The following is a 14,310-nucleotide window of genomic DNA, read 5'->3' as shown; positions in this document are numbered from 1 at the left end:
CTGGCAAGATCCAAGTATCAAGTTTATTTTGGTCAACTGCTTCTCTTTCATAAGAAAGGAAAATAGCCTGAAAGCCTCTTCTTTTTCTCAGAGGTGATTGTCTAGTCGTCTCTAAGAGTCTGTCATCCAAGAAGAGTCTTTCGGCTGGCCTTCCTTTCAGGCAGAGCCGCTGGCAGCCCTCAGGCCCTTGCAAGGCGCGCCGCAACCCCGCCTCTTTCTTTTCCGCCCGAACCGCCATCTTCCAGGTAGGGTGCGTGAGTTTCTCCCGGCGAGCTTGATCCACAGTGTTGAGTTCTAACCTTGACTCCGCTGAAGCTGCCCAGTGGGTCCGGGTATATTGTCTGGGTCCCTCTGGCTTGGGTGGTGGAGCTTTGTCCAGACTCGGATGGCGTGCGCCTGGCGGTTACGGGTTTGGGCCGGGGCCCGAGGCCCGGACCGCGGTGCCGTGGCCCAGCAGAGACCAGGCTCGAGAAGAACGAGATCGAATCGCCTGCGTGAGGAGACTTGAGTCAGTCTGGGAGGACGTTCATTTTATCCGTGTCCTCACAGCTTCTCTTCGTTAGCCTGGGTCTTCTCGGATAGCCTCTGTGGGGCCGGGCCGCGTGGTGGGATGCCTTTCACACACCCTTCTGCGCGGCATTTTTACTCCTAGCTTAAAACCTACATTCTTAATGCTACCGGATTGGGATTTAGGGGTAGGAGGAACGGTTTCAAAACTAGGAGTCGCCTTTAATTTGCGGTGAGGTCTGGTTGCGTGTGAAAGCCTCGTGGTCGGAGAACGGAATAGGTTCGCACCGTGTTCACCTGGATAGAGAACTCCAGACCCCTGGTCTTCGGTGCATGAAATGATTCCCGGTTGTTTTTGGCCCCGGATCGCATTAACCAAAGGGAAAGTTACTTGCAACGGGCATTGTTCTGTTAAGTTGTGTTGAATGATGGGTTCTCGTATAACTGATTTAGTAGTTTAGGGGAAAGGTTATTGCAGAACCACTTAATCGTAGTGTCTTATTTTTTTGTCTAGCTTATAGATAGTAGTGACCAGCCACTGGAGTTGAGCAAACTGAAGTCTGCACTCCATAGTGGGTTTTAGTTTTGGAAATGACAAACTATGTTTTGGGTATTGATGTAAAATGAATTTCTTACTCGGGAAGACGGGCCTGATGGAAGGAGCATGGGCCCTGGAGTCAGAAATGACCTAAGTGACTTTCGACCTAAGTTACTTGGACCTGCAGAGCATCTTTCCTTGTTTATAAACTTAACACAAGTTTCTACGAACTTAATATTTTGAGGATGAAAACAGGGAACTTGATATGTAATAGATGCCTAGTTGCTTCTAAAAGTAAAGGGTGTGAGTGTTTTAACAGTGGTTTGCTTGGCTTTGGGTGGGTTAGGTGAAACATTCTTGTGCCTCTGCCTCACAAGTTAGATGAAAAGGGTACTTTGGTGGAGTCACTTTTCTTGAAGATCACAGAGTTGATTAAGAGACCAATTTACATAGTACTCTTGTCAACAAGAGACTTAGGTGTATTTTGCTTCCTGGTAGTAATTGTAAGCAATGGTAGTTCTCTTTTTAGATGATGTGAAACGTTTGAAACCTTTTGGGAAACAAAATGAAAGGTTCTATCCTAAATGCGTATGGGTAAATTCTTACACAGTGAGTTGGAGATTTTTGACAGTTAATATTTGTACAAGAGATACTACCAAAAAAATTAGGTTTGCAATAAAAGTTTAATTCACCATGTAAAAATGTAACACTGAGTTTTGTTAGGCTTTCCAACAATACCTTCAAGTTAGTAATTCCTGTGCCCTTGGCATTGTAGGCTGGGATCTACAGGTAATATTGGGGGGGGGGGGGGGTCCTGTTGGGTTTTTATATTCTAATAGGCAAAATACTGATTTGGGTTCTGAAGTCCAGTTCTGTTACTTAGGAATTTTAGTGTCATAGAACTTGGGTTTGGCAAAGATTTTACTTGCCAAAATGATGGTTTGTAGGAAATGTTTGTTTGCTGGTACATTTGACTATTTTATGCTTTCTGGTTTCAGTAATTCGCCAAAATGACTAACACAAAGGGAAAGAGGAGAGGTACCCGTTATATGTTCTCTAGGCCTTTTAGAAAACATGGTAAGTAGATTTATCCCCTTTGGGACCAAGCATGGCATACATATCTGCTGTATTGATATATTTGTGTTGAGAGTCATATAATGTATTCTTAATAATGGCAGTTAACCCGCATCTTCCTTATTTTGCAATAAAAAAGCATGAATTTTATATAGTAGTTCTTAAATTGTCAGCTTGCACATTTTTAAAATATATGTAACTTGTCAAATGTGTGTCAAAAGCTAGTGAAATTACATTTCTTTGACTTTTTCATCTTGATCACTTTTTTTAGGAGTTGTTCCTTTGGCTACATACATGCGAATCTACAAGAAAGGTGATATTGTAGATATCAAGGTAAATTATAAAATTGGGGAAGTAACATTAGAATTTAGAACAGTTGGATTTAATCTAACAAGAATTCAACTCTTAAGTGTTTATTGCATCTGCTGGCTCTTTTTTATCCTAAATCGGGGGAAATGCATTGCCCTTGAATAGCTAGTTTAATTTTATTTTTAAAGCCAGTTTTTATAGTGCTATTCTTGAGTCTTAAGAAATTTCTCATTACTGGTTAACAGCTAGTGGAAAATAACAGGAGAAATAATCATGACACTTTGTTGAGGTGACAAGGAATGCCTTAATGCAAAATGTATTGGTGGTGATTAATAAAACCAGTGAAAGCTATATTCTTTTGAGACCGATATTTAAGTGTATCCTGGCACTCTAAAGCTTAATGATGATTGTCTTTTTGATTGCTTAAAGCAGTGTGAAAAATGCATTTCACCGGCTCTGAAAGCTCTTGAGTTGCCATTTAAAAGAGAAGTCAGTGTTTAAAAGGAAGGGAGGACTTGTTGGGATGACATTTATCTCCTTTCTTAACCAGGGAATGGGCACTGTTCAGAAAGGAATGCCCCACAAATGTTACCATGGAAAAACTGGAAGAGTCTACAATGTTACCCAGCATGCGGTGGGCATTGTCGTAAACAAACAAGTGAAGTAAGTAATGTCAGTTCTTGGCTAATTCATATTCCCTCATACCCCCTTTTCACTTTGCCAGTTGGACTTGTGTCTTTATTGGCCATTCAAATGGGGCAAAGGAACTATCCTTTTAAAACTCAAGCAAACTGGGTGTTTGTCTTGTATCCTGTCAGAGGAAACAAGTTGAAACAGACATACTGGAAAGTCTTAATGGGATCTGGTATTAAGCAGTTCTGATTTTCAGAGTAGAAAACATTCAATAATGTAAATTTTATTAATCTGGTTTTGGTTCAATTAGTATTTCAGGGTCTGTTATGCTATCTAGGGGTAAAAGGCTCATGGTTTACTTAATAAATGTAACTGCCAAAAATGGGTTTTTTGAATTTTGGTTTTATTTTTTATGAAACATTTATAAGAATTTTGCTTTCTCCAGGGGCAAGATTCTTGCCAAGAGAATTAATGTACGGATTGAGCATATTAAGCACTCAAAGAGTCGAGATAGTTTCCTGAAACGTGTGAAGGAAAATGATCAAAAAAAGAAGGAAGCCAAAGAGAAAGGTACCTGGGTTCAACTGAAGCGGCAGGTGAGTGCTTGACAAAGGGTTTTTTGTTTGATCATGGGAACCGTAGAACTGTTGCTCAGTAATTTCCTTTTATATGAAAGTTAAAAAAAATTGAGTATGTGTTTTTTCATTGTTTCTGGGAGCACTTTGAAATCGAGTTACAGTACTTTATGTAATTATTCCCTAACCTCTTTTTTTTTTTTTTTTTAATTATAGCCTGCTCCACCCAGAGAAGCACACTTTGTGAGAACTAACGGAAAGGAACCTGAGCTGTTGGAACCCATTCCCTATGAATTCATGGCATGATGAGTGTGGAAAAAAATAAAGACTTCTATACTGATAAAAATGTTGAATCATTGGATGATGTCTTTACTAAAGGAATTTAAGTGTTTTTTCTGGCTGAAAGATGTGAGGTGGCTTATTTGCAACAAAGAATGTACTCCATTAGTTAGGAAATGGCATCTGTTGCATTATTGTTAAGCTCAAGGAAAATCGATTACTTACAATTAGATCATAAATAGCTGTAGTTTAAGGATCAGAAACTTGCCTTTGAAGTCTGGTACTTAAAAATAGATTGTTTCAAGTACCCTTTGCTTGTGAGCTACATAATAATTCTGAGTTGCTTCTACCTGTCATGGAACACGGCTTAGAAAATAATAGTGTTTGATAATTCGGAACTAGAATACCTTTCTTTTCCCCCCTAAGGATAAACATCTGTCACATTTAATATGTTGTGTTGCATTCTAAGCACTTTACATGTTTAGCCTGTTTTACATAAAAGAAAGCTGAGGCATGATTAATTTGCCTAAGGAGATTCAAACCCAGACAGTTTGACTCCATCATCAGGTCTTAGTTAGTGTTACTTTGCTTCATATTAATGGGACGTTTTAAACCTACTTTGTATAGTTGGAGTACATTTAAGTTACTCTGTTGCTTCCTAGATACATACTTGGATGTGGCAAAAGCATCTCAGACATATCCAGAAGCGAACTGATGGAATCCTATCCTAGCTGCCTTCAGTGTTCTGTGAAGCCTGTAGCAATAACATCCGTTCATTTGAAATGGAAAACCTGGCACTTAGAGTATCTTTCTCTTCCCCTCTAATGGACGAAAACCTATTCATTTTTGTAACTTCAGTCTGTGCTGCAAATGGGTAAACCCAATGTTACTGGCTTTCAGTTTTTCTCCAGTGAAGTGTGATTGTGATACGTCTGCTTTGGAATCTAGCAAACCTGGTTTTGAACCTCAGTGAATGTCTAACAACAAATGATGCATATTGACTGCCATTAAAGGTTCACATCTGAAAATTGTAGAAAATTGTGTTCAGTCATACTTAATTGGTCAACAGAATTCACCATCACAGAAAGCAACCAGAAAAAACTTATAAATTGCTTCAGTTGGCATTCCTGTTACAAGTTTTTCAATTTTAGTTGATGGCAACACTATGTCCAGTTGAAGTCATTTTAAACTCGCACATGTCTCTCACTTTGCACATTTTAAAATTCTATTTACTGAATTTTTTTTTTCTAGCCATTATCAAGGCAAAATAAGGTATCAAGAGTTGGTACTGACAGTCCTCTTGTTTCTGCCCTCTCTTCACCGATTGATTATTCCTGGTCTCTTGTTTCTTTGACCCTTTTCCACGTGTTGCTTCTTGACTTCAGCCCATGGACTTAGAAAAACGGATAATAAAATGAGCAGCTTTTCCTTTGCCTTCCTCTGGTAGCTTAATTTCCCAGTACCACTGCAGATACGGCTTCTGCCTCCATCACTCCAATGAAGCTACTCAAAGTTTACCAACACTTGCTAATTTAGAGACTTTTCATTTGACTATCTCCCTAAATAATATGACAATTTTTTCTCTTGCAGACGCTTTTGCCATAATACTTTTTCCCAGTTCTCCAGCTGGCTGCATGAACTGGAAACTTGATTAAAATGCAGACCTACTCAAGAACAATTTGAGTCAGAAATTGTAGGAGTGGGGTGCGGCACTCTTAAGGTCTGGGTGATTAAGATACGTGTTCCAAGTTTGAGAACCACTGTTCTGGCTTAGTCTTCCCTAATATGCTTGAAAGTCAGATTTCAGAGCTCATTGTATGAAGCTCTAGATCTATATTTACGACTCCCTCTTGGGCAGCTCCATCTGGCTGTCCTGCAAATATACATACTAGTTTGTATGGTTTTATTACATGAAATGTACTAAATTACTAAATTGAAATTCTTGAGCTTTTGGTAATGTGTGTGTGCTGATAAAATGCCTGCCTTGAAGTGTAGGTCCTTTTAAATACCATCACAGATTGTAAATGTATAAATCAATCCTTTACAATTCCCATCTCAACATTTGCTGTGTATGAAGGAAAGTGCCCTGACCGTGGGACTGTACATCCTTCTCTAAGAGTCAGGACTGTAAGAAAGGCTGCATGATTGCTTGGACTTTTAATTCTGATCTAGCCAGGTGTCTCTCGAGGCTTCTGTTTTTGTTCAGTTGAACCCAATCCCAGGGGCATATTCTTTGAAGTCGTCTTGAAAGTTGTAGGGGAAAAAAACCTCACTCCATTTTATATCTCCTATATTCCCACTAGGGTACGTTAGTATTTTCTCTGTACTGGGATGGAGAAAGTGCTAGAAATTAGAAATACAAATCTCTAAAATAAGGTAGGAGTATTTTTTTGTCAGTACAAGAGATTCAAAACCATTTATTTGAAATGAGTCCTTATAGCATTTCTTCACCCCAGCTCCACTTGGAAAAATTTTGTTCATTCAAAACTCCTCACCTGTTAGACAAATTGCTTGGTTATGAATAACAACAGTGAGGCAGCACCTGCAGCTGTTCCTGCTGAGGTGGAAAATGTGTCAAGGAATGGATCAGCGGCTAGCCAAGGTTCTGTATTGTGATGCTTTCAAAACAGCAAAAGTACTGGACAAGGAACAAGTAACAGGCCATCTCACAAAGCTCGAAAGGGAAAAGGCACAGAGAAAATGCTTTCATACACACTTGCCTAGCAAGAACAGAGTTTATGGAAATCATTTGGCTTGGAAGAGAAATGGCAGTGGGATACTCTATACAAAATGAGATGATGGCTTAGCCGAAGTGAAGATGTGATGGGGTTGTTTGCTCCTGGGAAAGAAGGAAGACATTAAGTTCAGCCTGCTTTGTCGTTCCGTTTACATGACCAGAATACTCTGTCTTGCTTTCCACAGTGGTGGACTGCACCAAGATTTGAAATCGGGGGTTGGACCACAGTTGGCAAACACAAGGCCTGAGGGCCGAGTCCAGACCTCCACCTTGTTTTATCTGGCCCGGCACCTTGTTTGTATCCGGCAGCAGCACCCAGCTCCTTGCCCCTAGTTAAGAAGGGGTAGTACATTTATACAGTTCTAAAATTATATTCGAACCTTTGAAGGCAACCTCGAGGCTGATGTGGTCCCCAGTGAAAACGAGTTTGACACCCCTGGATTGGACTGTCTACTTCTGAATGGCTCTGACTGCATAAATTACTATGCTTGTCTGACCATCAGTTTAGAAGATATTTTACCAATTTCAGGGATTAAGGAAGAATAGAGATTTAGAGTTTCTCTGTTAATTCAGTAATTTATGAATGATAATTAATTTTAACATTATGGGGATGCCTGTGAAGGCAGGCAGGAGTATCTTACACTTTGTTGTCCTCTCAGTAAATATTTCATAATAGAAACTTGGCTGTTCTGTGTGTTCTATACCAGCACTTAGCCATACAAAGTAGATTTTCAATTATTTTGACTGTTGAAATAGGGAGTTGGTAGAAGACAAAGCTCTTCCTGTACTGCTGGGGAAAGTATCAAAAGGTAGTCCCCGGGTCTCCAGTAAGTGGCAGTAGTAAGTATTTAGGCTACACAGGAAAGGCCATTGATGGGTGATGGACGGTGGTGGGAGAGATCTTTGGTGAAGTTTTGCTCCAGGGCTAGAAATCAAGCTTATTTAGCTGGTAAAGGGTTAGTATTACGCTCCTACATGTGGTGGTGTTTGCATATTCCAAATTCTGCCCTTCACACTCATTCTAAACACCCACGGATCTGTATATCCATATCTGCCTACGCATTTCCATTTTTCTACAATGACAAGCATGCCTGTTTGCTGCACCACGATTTTACATAATTGGACACAAATCCAAATGATGAAGAACACAACAGCAATTTACACAGGACTATTTGTATTAATGTATTGTCTGCTCATTAATGTATTGTCTGCACTAAAAGGTCATGTAGTATCGTGTATTTGTGAATGCAAAGAGCTTCTAGGTAGAGCAGAATAACGTGAGCTCGCTGAGCAAAGGTGTGATGGAAATGTAAAATGAACATAATTATTACCTGGCATGGAACAGGAATCCTCCTTACTGGGTGACCTTAAACTTCAGCGATCTTATTCCTGACTGGGAATGTAAGACTGACTGAGGTGAAGAAATAAGCCCAAGATTCAGCCAAGAAAGGGCTTATATGCCCTAGAAAGTTCTGCATTTAGACTCTAGGAAAGTGAGGTTTGTGGCAGACACTATTGACAGCCGCTCCACAGAGTTTCTGCCCCGTGATGTTTAGCAGGTGGCACTGTGTCCAGCCCTGGGGAGGAACTGTGGCTGTTCAAGTTAGCCATAGCAATCCCAGTCTTATTTGCCAGATACTTGGATAAACTTCCCCAACTTCTCAGTTCTGGCCATCGAAATATTAGAGGAAGTCTGCTGGGATCTCCTGAAAATTATTTCACAATAAGAAAAGACAGATCTTCCCTCCATGCTTGAATGAGGACTTGATGTTTGGTGAAGCAGGAGCCATGTTGTGTCCAACAAGGAGAGGCCAACAGAACTGAGAGAGAACCACCCAGGCCCCTCTCACTGAACTGCTCAAAGACCCCCGGAATCTAATCGTTTCAAGGTTCTGTAAATAGTAACTTTATGGTGCCCTTTCCCAGGCAGGGAAGGTGGTGCCCTGCTTCAGTTCTTCCCAGTGGAACTTGAAATGATGGAACTTGGCAACTAATCAATGTGGAAGTGAGAATGGTGGGAGTCAGGGATGACTGGGAAGTCTGGGCTGCTACTGGGTGATTGGAGGCACAAGCCAGTGTGGTCCATTGCAAAAATGGGTCCCATTCTCTACTCCTGTCTGCATCCCAGTTCTTTCAAATGTACATCTGCAGCTCCCTCCATCAAAGGGTAGAGTGTATTTCCCTACTCCTTGAATTTGAGCTGGCATGGTGACTTGCTTGGGCCAACAGAAAGCAGCAGAGGTGATGAGTTCCACGTGGGAGCCTAAGTCACTGTCTTGGAAACCTCAGCCACCAGGAGAACAAATCTTGGCCAGCCTGCTGGATGAGGAGAGCCATGTGATGCAGCCACTGTCCTCTCATGACAGCTGACTGGCAACCAGCTGCAGGATGATGCCAGTTCCCCGGCCCCTGCCAGCTCTCTGCAGATGCATAAATGAGCCAACCAAGATCAGCTTATCCTGGCTTAGAGTAGGATAATACACCTGCCCTTCAGACTTGTAAGCAGCTATGAGGGATTATTGTTTTAAGCCAATTGGTTTCATGCTGTTCTTCCTGCAGCAAAAGCTAACTAATACAACCAGGACAGAGGGAGGGGTGAGGAAGGGTGGGGCTGTCTAGTAAGCAATTAGACGAAGCTAGAACACAGGGGGCCAGAAGCATGGAGGTCTCCTAACCATAAAGGATAAACCCCCATGGCTCTGCATTGCAGTGGCGGGCAAGACCAGACCACATTTCTGTGTCCTCTTTCTCCCACTCTCCCCAACCCCCAAACTCCACTTTACTCCTGGAAGTCAGTACTTGAACAGTGAAGCACAGGCGTGACTCAAGTGCGCTGGTCCTGAGCCAAAGCTCCCAGGGAAGGGAGTGCTTACTGAGTGTTCTCTAATGAGTCAATGCAACCAGGCCTGCGGAGGTGCAAACAATTACTGCCCCCAGGGGCCTTCACGGATCTGCAGCCTGGCTAGGGACTACAGTTCCTTTATATATCTCGGGACTCTCCCTCCCTCCCCTTTTCCCTATTAATGCCACCCCTTACTGCCTTGTGAAAATAAAAGGCAACATCCGACAGGAATTTCTCCCTCCCACTGTTGCAGAAACATCCGACTGCGCTTTTTCCTTTTCCTCTGGTCCCCCAGCTCCTAACTCCGGCCTCGGTTCACCACTAGTATAGTGTAGTGACTAGTGGGGGGGGGCGGTTCCCGGGGCTCTGCGGGCACAGCCGGGCGAGAGGCCTCTCCGGAGCTCTCAGGGTCGTGGCTGCATTTCCAGGGACTGGGAGCCCCGAGCCCCCCGGTTCCGGGGCAGAGCCCACGCCAGAGGTGACGCCCTCGAGTTCCTGCTCCGGCCCCGCCCGCCGTTGCGGGAAGGGCGGGGAAGAGGAGGAGCGAGAGGCGCCCCCGCGCAGCCACCGCCCCCACACCGTGGAGCGGTTTAAAAGCCTGCAGGGCTGACAGCTCCGCGTCCGCCGGGTTCTGGAGCCGGAGTCCGCTCGCCGCTCGCCAGCCGCGCTCTCTGTGGCCGAGGCCCCGCTGGGTAGGCTGGTGCTTTCCGCGGCCGGACGCGGTCCATGCGGCCGCCCAGCATGTCCGGGCACTTTCTGCTCGCACCCATCCCCGAGTCCTCCTCCGACTGCCTCCTGCCCAGGGACATCAAACTGGCTGTGCTGGGCTCCGGCCGCGTGGGCAAGAGCGGTGAGTGTCTAGGGGACCGCACGGGGCGTCGACGGCCCCGGGCCTGGCCGGGGACCCCCGGGGGCTGGGGAAGAGCTGGAGTTTGTGGCAGGGGAGGACAGGACCCGGGACGAAGCGGACATCCCCTCCCGCCTGGTTTCCCGCGGCTTCCCGCAGCATCCACTCGAGAGCTGCGGCTGTTTGGGCACCTGTTGGGGAACGCGGGCTGGTGCAGCAGGTCGAGTACCTGCTCTGCCGGGGTCCCCACCACCAAAGACCACGACGACCACCTCTGGGTTTTGCAGAGTCCGCAGCTCGGCCCTCCCTCCTTCTCCCCGAGAGGGTCGAGGTTTGACGGTCTTGTCCGAGTCCTTCCGCTGATTTTACTCTTTCATTTTCAGCGATGATTGTGCGCTTTCTGACCAAGAGATTCATTGGCGATTATGAACCGAATACAGGTTAGAATAATTACGTGTCCCCTGCTTTTATGGCTGCATGCTTCGACTTTCTTTGTCCTGCTGAGAGTGTAAGAATTTAAAAGTAGACTCTCCTTCATTCTCTAGGCAAATTATACTCACGGCTTGTCTGTGTCGAGGGAGACCAGTTGTCCCTGCAGATCCAGGACACCCCCGGAGGAGTCCAGGTGAGGATGGCGAACTTCCCTTCCCACACTGAGGTTGCTCCGGAGCGTGAGCAAGACGTCTCTACAGGCCTGTTGTGCATTTAGATGGAGCAGTGGGCAAACCCAGGAGGGGCCGGTCAGTGGGCTGTTAGAAACCCTCCAAGGGAGTGCGGACTGGACGGTTAGAGGCAGCTTCCTCCCTTGAGCGACCTCGGAGAAGGGGAGACGTGCTTAACTTCTCTTTGTAAAGGTGTTAGGGCATCGCTACTGGGATGGGTCTACCACCACTTTGTGAGCTGGATGGTGGAACCATTAACAAAACAGTCCGGGTGGGGTTCTGGGGAGGGGCTTCTCCCCTAGCAAGGACTACCGAAGAGCTTCTGTTTCTAGCTTTCCCCTCAAGTCAACTGCAGTCAGACACCCCTGGCACCCTGTCAGGAATGTAACTTGATTAACAAGTTCCTAATTGCTCTCCCTTCTAGGGAGGAAAGGTCTCGTAGAAGAACAGAAAGAAAAAACTTGTTTCTGGAACATTCTCAAGAGGAACATGCTAAAAATATTTTTATGGGTTTTGGGAATAGATATTTATCTTGGCTTATTTTCAATTCTTTTTCTGAGTTAGTTCCCTAAAAATTGCGACATTCTGATTTGAAAGTTCTCATTGATGTCATTCTTCAGTCAGCCTGGGTTCACCACAGACTACCTGCCAAGCAAGGGGGTTAAAAACAATGCATTGGTAACAGCTAATAAAATAACCCAGACGGGGAACTTGCCTCAGAATTTGCTTTTTCTGCATCGAAAACCTCCTGTGCAGAAGCTGGGCAGAATCTGAAAACTATATTTAGTGACTTCTTTTTCAACCATTGTTCAGGGGTTACTCTGATGTTATTGTGAGTCCTCTCCCACTGCCGGTTCCTTGATCAGGCTCCCTTTGATCTCCTCAGGTCCAAGACAACCTCGTGCAGGTGGCTGACTCCCTGTACAAATGGGTGCAGTGGGCAGAGGGCTTTCTGCTGGTCTATTCCATCACAGACTACGACAGCTACCAGTCTATTCGCCCCCTGTACCAGCACATCCGGAAGGTCCACCCTGACTCAAAGGCCCCTGTCATCATCGTGGGCAACAAAAGGGACCTGCTGCATGCCCGGCAGGTGCAGACTGACGACGGCGTTCAATTAGCCAATGAGCTGGGCAGCCCGTTCCTTGAAATTTCCACCAGCGAAAACTACGAAGATGTCTGCGATGTGTTTCAGCATCTATGCAAAGAAGTGAGCAAGCTGCACAGCCTCGGCGGGGAGAGGAGAAGGGCCTCCATCATTCCTCGGCCACGCTCTCCCAACATGCAAGACCTGAAGAGGCGCTTCAAGCAGGCTCTGTCTTCCAAAGTCAAAGCCCCATCTGCCCTGGGGTAAAGCCACCTCAGACAACTTGCCTTCTTTTTATTGTGCATTGGTGCAGCTGAGAAGACTGGGGGTCTCCCTTTTAAATCACACATTCAGAGTTTATTTTTATACAAACTATTGGTTTGCAAGTGTATGTGTATTTCTGAAAATTCAGTGATTGCCTAGAAGTTGACATTTTTTTTTAATAAAATGTTTTTTTTTTTTTACTGTAACTGCTTGCCACTTTTCCATTAAAGGCAAAATGGCAACATTTCGCCTTGTTTCTTAAATATCTTTTTATAGAAATCATACTTGCACCAGAGCCCAGAATTGCTCCATGCTTGCCCTCAGTCTGAACTCTGATTGGTGTCTCTCTGTCGGGAGGGGTTTAAGTGCAGGAAATCTGTTGTGGGAGAAAGAGAAACATGTGGAGGAGGAAAGAGATTTGAATAACTTTAGGATGTCTTTAATTAGGGCGCTTTGCCACAGGCATGAAATTGACATCACATGATTTTCACTGTGCACTGATGCTAAAACTCACAAACATGAATAATATTAGTATCTGTTGGTACAAATGGAAGTTCATCCTCCTACCCTTATTAAAACAAAAAACAAAAAAACAACCTTTTCCAGTATTTCTATCAGCAAGTGCACTCTACCATCCAGGAGTTGCCTAAAAGTCCCACTTCCCTCTCTGTCTCCCTAACCCTCACATTCATTAGGGTATCCAATCTGCCGATTATCTCTATTTTTCTCTAAAGCATCATTGTGCCTTAATTCAGGCCTCTACCAGTATAGGCAGGACTCCGGTTTCTTGGCTTCTGGAATGACAGCTGTCTAATTCTTTCTTCGCACCAGAACCACCTTACTAAAACCAACCCTAATTGTTTTATTTCCATGGTTGAAAAACTTCAGCTAGTTTCCCCTTATTTAGTGGATAAAATATAAAGGAGACACGGCATCAAGATTATTCACCACCTCTCCAGCTTCATCATCGCCTTCTGCCAAAACACGCACCCCCCAGACACACACCCCTCCGTTCCCGTAGAGCGGTCTGTCTTTCTCAGTATACGCAAAGCTCTTTCACACCTTCTGCCTTGGCGTGAACTATTACCTCTGCCTCAAATACTTTTCCCTCTTCTCCATCTCAAGGATGGCTAAGTCCTTGACCCAAGGCCCAAGTCACATGCCACGTTCAGCTTCTGAGGTGCCTTCTCTGAGTTCCTCTATTTTCACTGCATTTGTGTTATAACCCAACCGTGTCATGCAGCTACTTGTCACCTCCTTTGGAAGGAGCGCTGCCCAAGGGCGGCAACTACAATTTATGACTTTGTATTGCAAGCTTCTAGCCCAGGGCTTGCACATGGAGCGGTAGGTTTTCAGGAAATATTTGATGAATAAATGACTAATGTGTTATTTATTGGTTCCAAGAGACAATAATGGGAGATTACAATGACACTTGTCACTTCTGCAGAACAAGGACAGAAGACATTCTGAGTAGTTAAAGTTCTTTATTAGCAGCTACAGAAAGTGTCACCTTGCAGCACATGGCCGTTGTAGACCATCATCCTTCCTTTCCCGGACACCTCTGTCCAGACTGCAATGGTTGCACCACTCTTCCCTGCAGCGGGGGCATCTCCCTATGCACAATGGCGTGAGGCATTTAGGAAATTAGATAATTTGTGTCTAAAGGCGTGTCCACATATTTAAGAAAAAAAGTGTTGTTTTAGATTCCACTATCTTTTTAAAAGTGCCCAATTCTCCTTGCTCATTTGCACACCCTCAGAACAAAAGAAGTTCTATCATTGTCTGTTCCTGCTTCCTACCATATGTAAGCACGGGCCTGAGAACATCTGATCCTCCTACTCATTGTTACATTCACAGCATGCCCAGATTGCCACCCAGTGCCAGGGGGTCCTCTGCCTTCCAGAAGCTGAGGTCAAACATCCCATGGGAAAGAGTTCAATTATAATGCGACAGCAA

At 44.5% G+C, this 14,310-nt stretch overlaps 2 protein-coding genes and 2 non-coding genes across 6 annotated transcripts; all 4 read left to right on the top strand.

The window, feature by feature from the left end:
• Positions 1-89: 89 nt before the first annotated feature.
• RPL21 (ribosomal protein L21) lies at positions 90-3,989 on the top strand. Of its 3 annotated transcripts, none has more exons than XM_024551032.3 (6): positions 90-245; positions 2,044-2,122; positions 2,391-2,452; positions 2,979-3,091; positions 3,507-3,657; positions 3,853-3,989. In XM_024551032.3, exons 2-6 carry the CDS (start codon positions 2,056-2,058, stop codon positions 3,940-3,942), a joined length of 483 nt encoding a protein of 160 aa, XP_024406800.1. In that variant the 5' UTR covers positions 90-245; positions 2,044-2,055; the 3' UTR covers positions 3,943-3,989. The 3 variants fall into 3 exon arrangements, with proteins under 3 accessions (XP_024406800.1, XP_024406801.1, XP_024406802.1); XM_024551033.4 differs by lacking the exon at positions 90-245 and adding an exon at positions 280-322; XM_024551034.3 differs by lacking the exon at positions 90-245 and adding an exon at positions 309-332.
• Positions 2,823-2,893, top strand: LOC112296237 (small nucleolar RNA SNORD102). The gene has a single exon (XR_002973864.1). It is a non-coding gene; the product is annotated as a small nucleolar RNA SNORD102 (small nucleolar RNA).
• Positions 3,131-3,257, top strand: LOC112296241 (small nucleolar RNA SNORA27). The gene has a single exon (XR_002973867.1). It is a non-coding gene; the product is annotated as a small nucleolar RNA SNORA27 (small nucleolar RNA).
• A 6,020-nt stretch (positions 3,990-10,009) lies between the features above and the next one.
• RASL11A (RAS like family 11 member A) lies at positions 10,010-12,529 on the top strand. Its single transcript, XM_024551053.4, has 4 exons — positions 10,010-10,344; positions 10,725-10,781; positions 10,887-10,966; positions 11,890-12,529. Exons 1-4 carry the CDS (start codon positions 10,221-10,223, stop codon positions 12,355-12,357), a joined length of 729 nt encoding a protein of 242 aa, XP_024406821.1. The 5' UTR covers positions 10,010-10,220; the 3' UTR covers positions 12,358-12,529.
• Positions 12,530-14,310: the final 1,781 nt, after the last annotated feature.

Source organism: Desmodus rotundus, chromosome 3 (genome assembly GCF_022682495.2).
Source record: "Desmodus rotundus isolate HL8 chromosome 3, HLdesRot8A.1, whole genome shotgun sequence".
Classification (NCBI taxonomy): domain Eukaryota; kingdom Metazoa; phylum Chordata; class Mammalia; order Chiroptera; family Phyllostomidae; genus Desmodus; species Desmodus rotundus.
This window is presented reverse-complemented; position numbering and strand designations above follow the sequence as displayed.

What these genes read in the sequence shown, in the direction of transcription:
- RPL21 (XM_024551032.3), top strand. Translation starts at nt 2,056, where the DNA reads ATGACTAACACAAAGGGAAAGAGGAGAGGTACCCGTTATATGTTCTCT. An exon ending in TAGGCCTTTTAGAAAACATG is followed by an intron (nt 2,123 to 2,390) that starts GTAAGTAGATTT and finishes CACTTTTTTTAG; the next exon opens with GAGTTGTTCCTTTGGCTACA. An exon ending in GGGTTCAACTGAAGCGGCAG is followed by an intron (nt 3,658 to 3,852) that starts GTGAGTGCTTGA and finishes TTTTAATTATAG; the next exon opens with CCTGCTCCACCCAGAGAAGC.
- RASL11A (XM_024551053.4), top strand. Translation starts at nt 10,221, where the DNA reads ATGCGGCCGCCCAGCATGTCCGGGCACTTTCTGCTCGCACCCATCCCC. An exon ending in CGGCCGCGTGGGCAAGAGCG is followed by an intron (nt 10,345 to 10,724) that starts GTGAGTGTCTAG and finishes TTTCATTTTCAG; the next exon opens with CGATGATTGTGCGCTTTCTG. An exon ending in CGATTATGAACCGAATACAG is followed by an intron (nt 10,782 to 10,886) that starts GTTAGAATAATT and finishes TTCATTCTCTAG; the next exon opens with GCAAATTATACTCACGGCTT.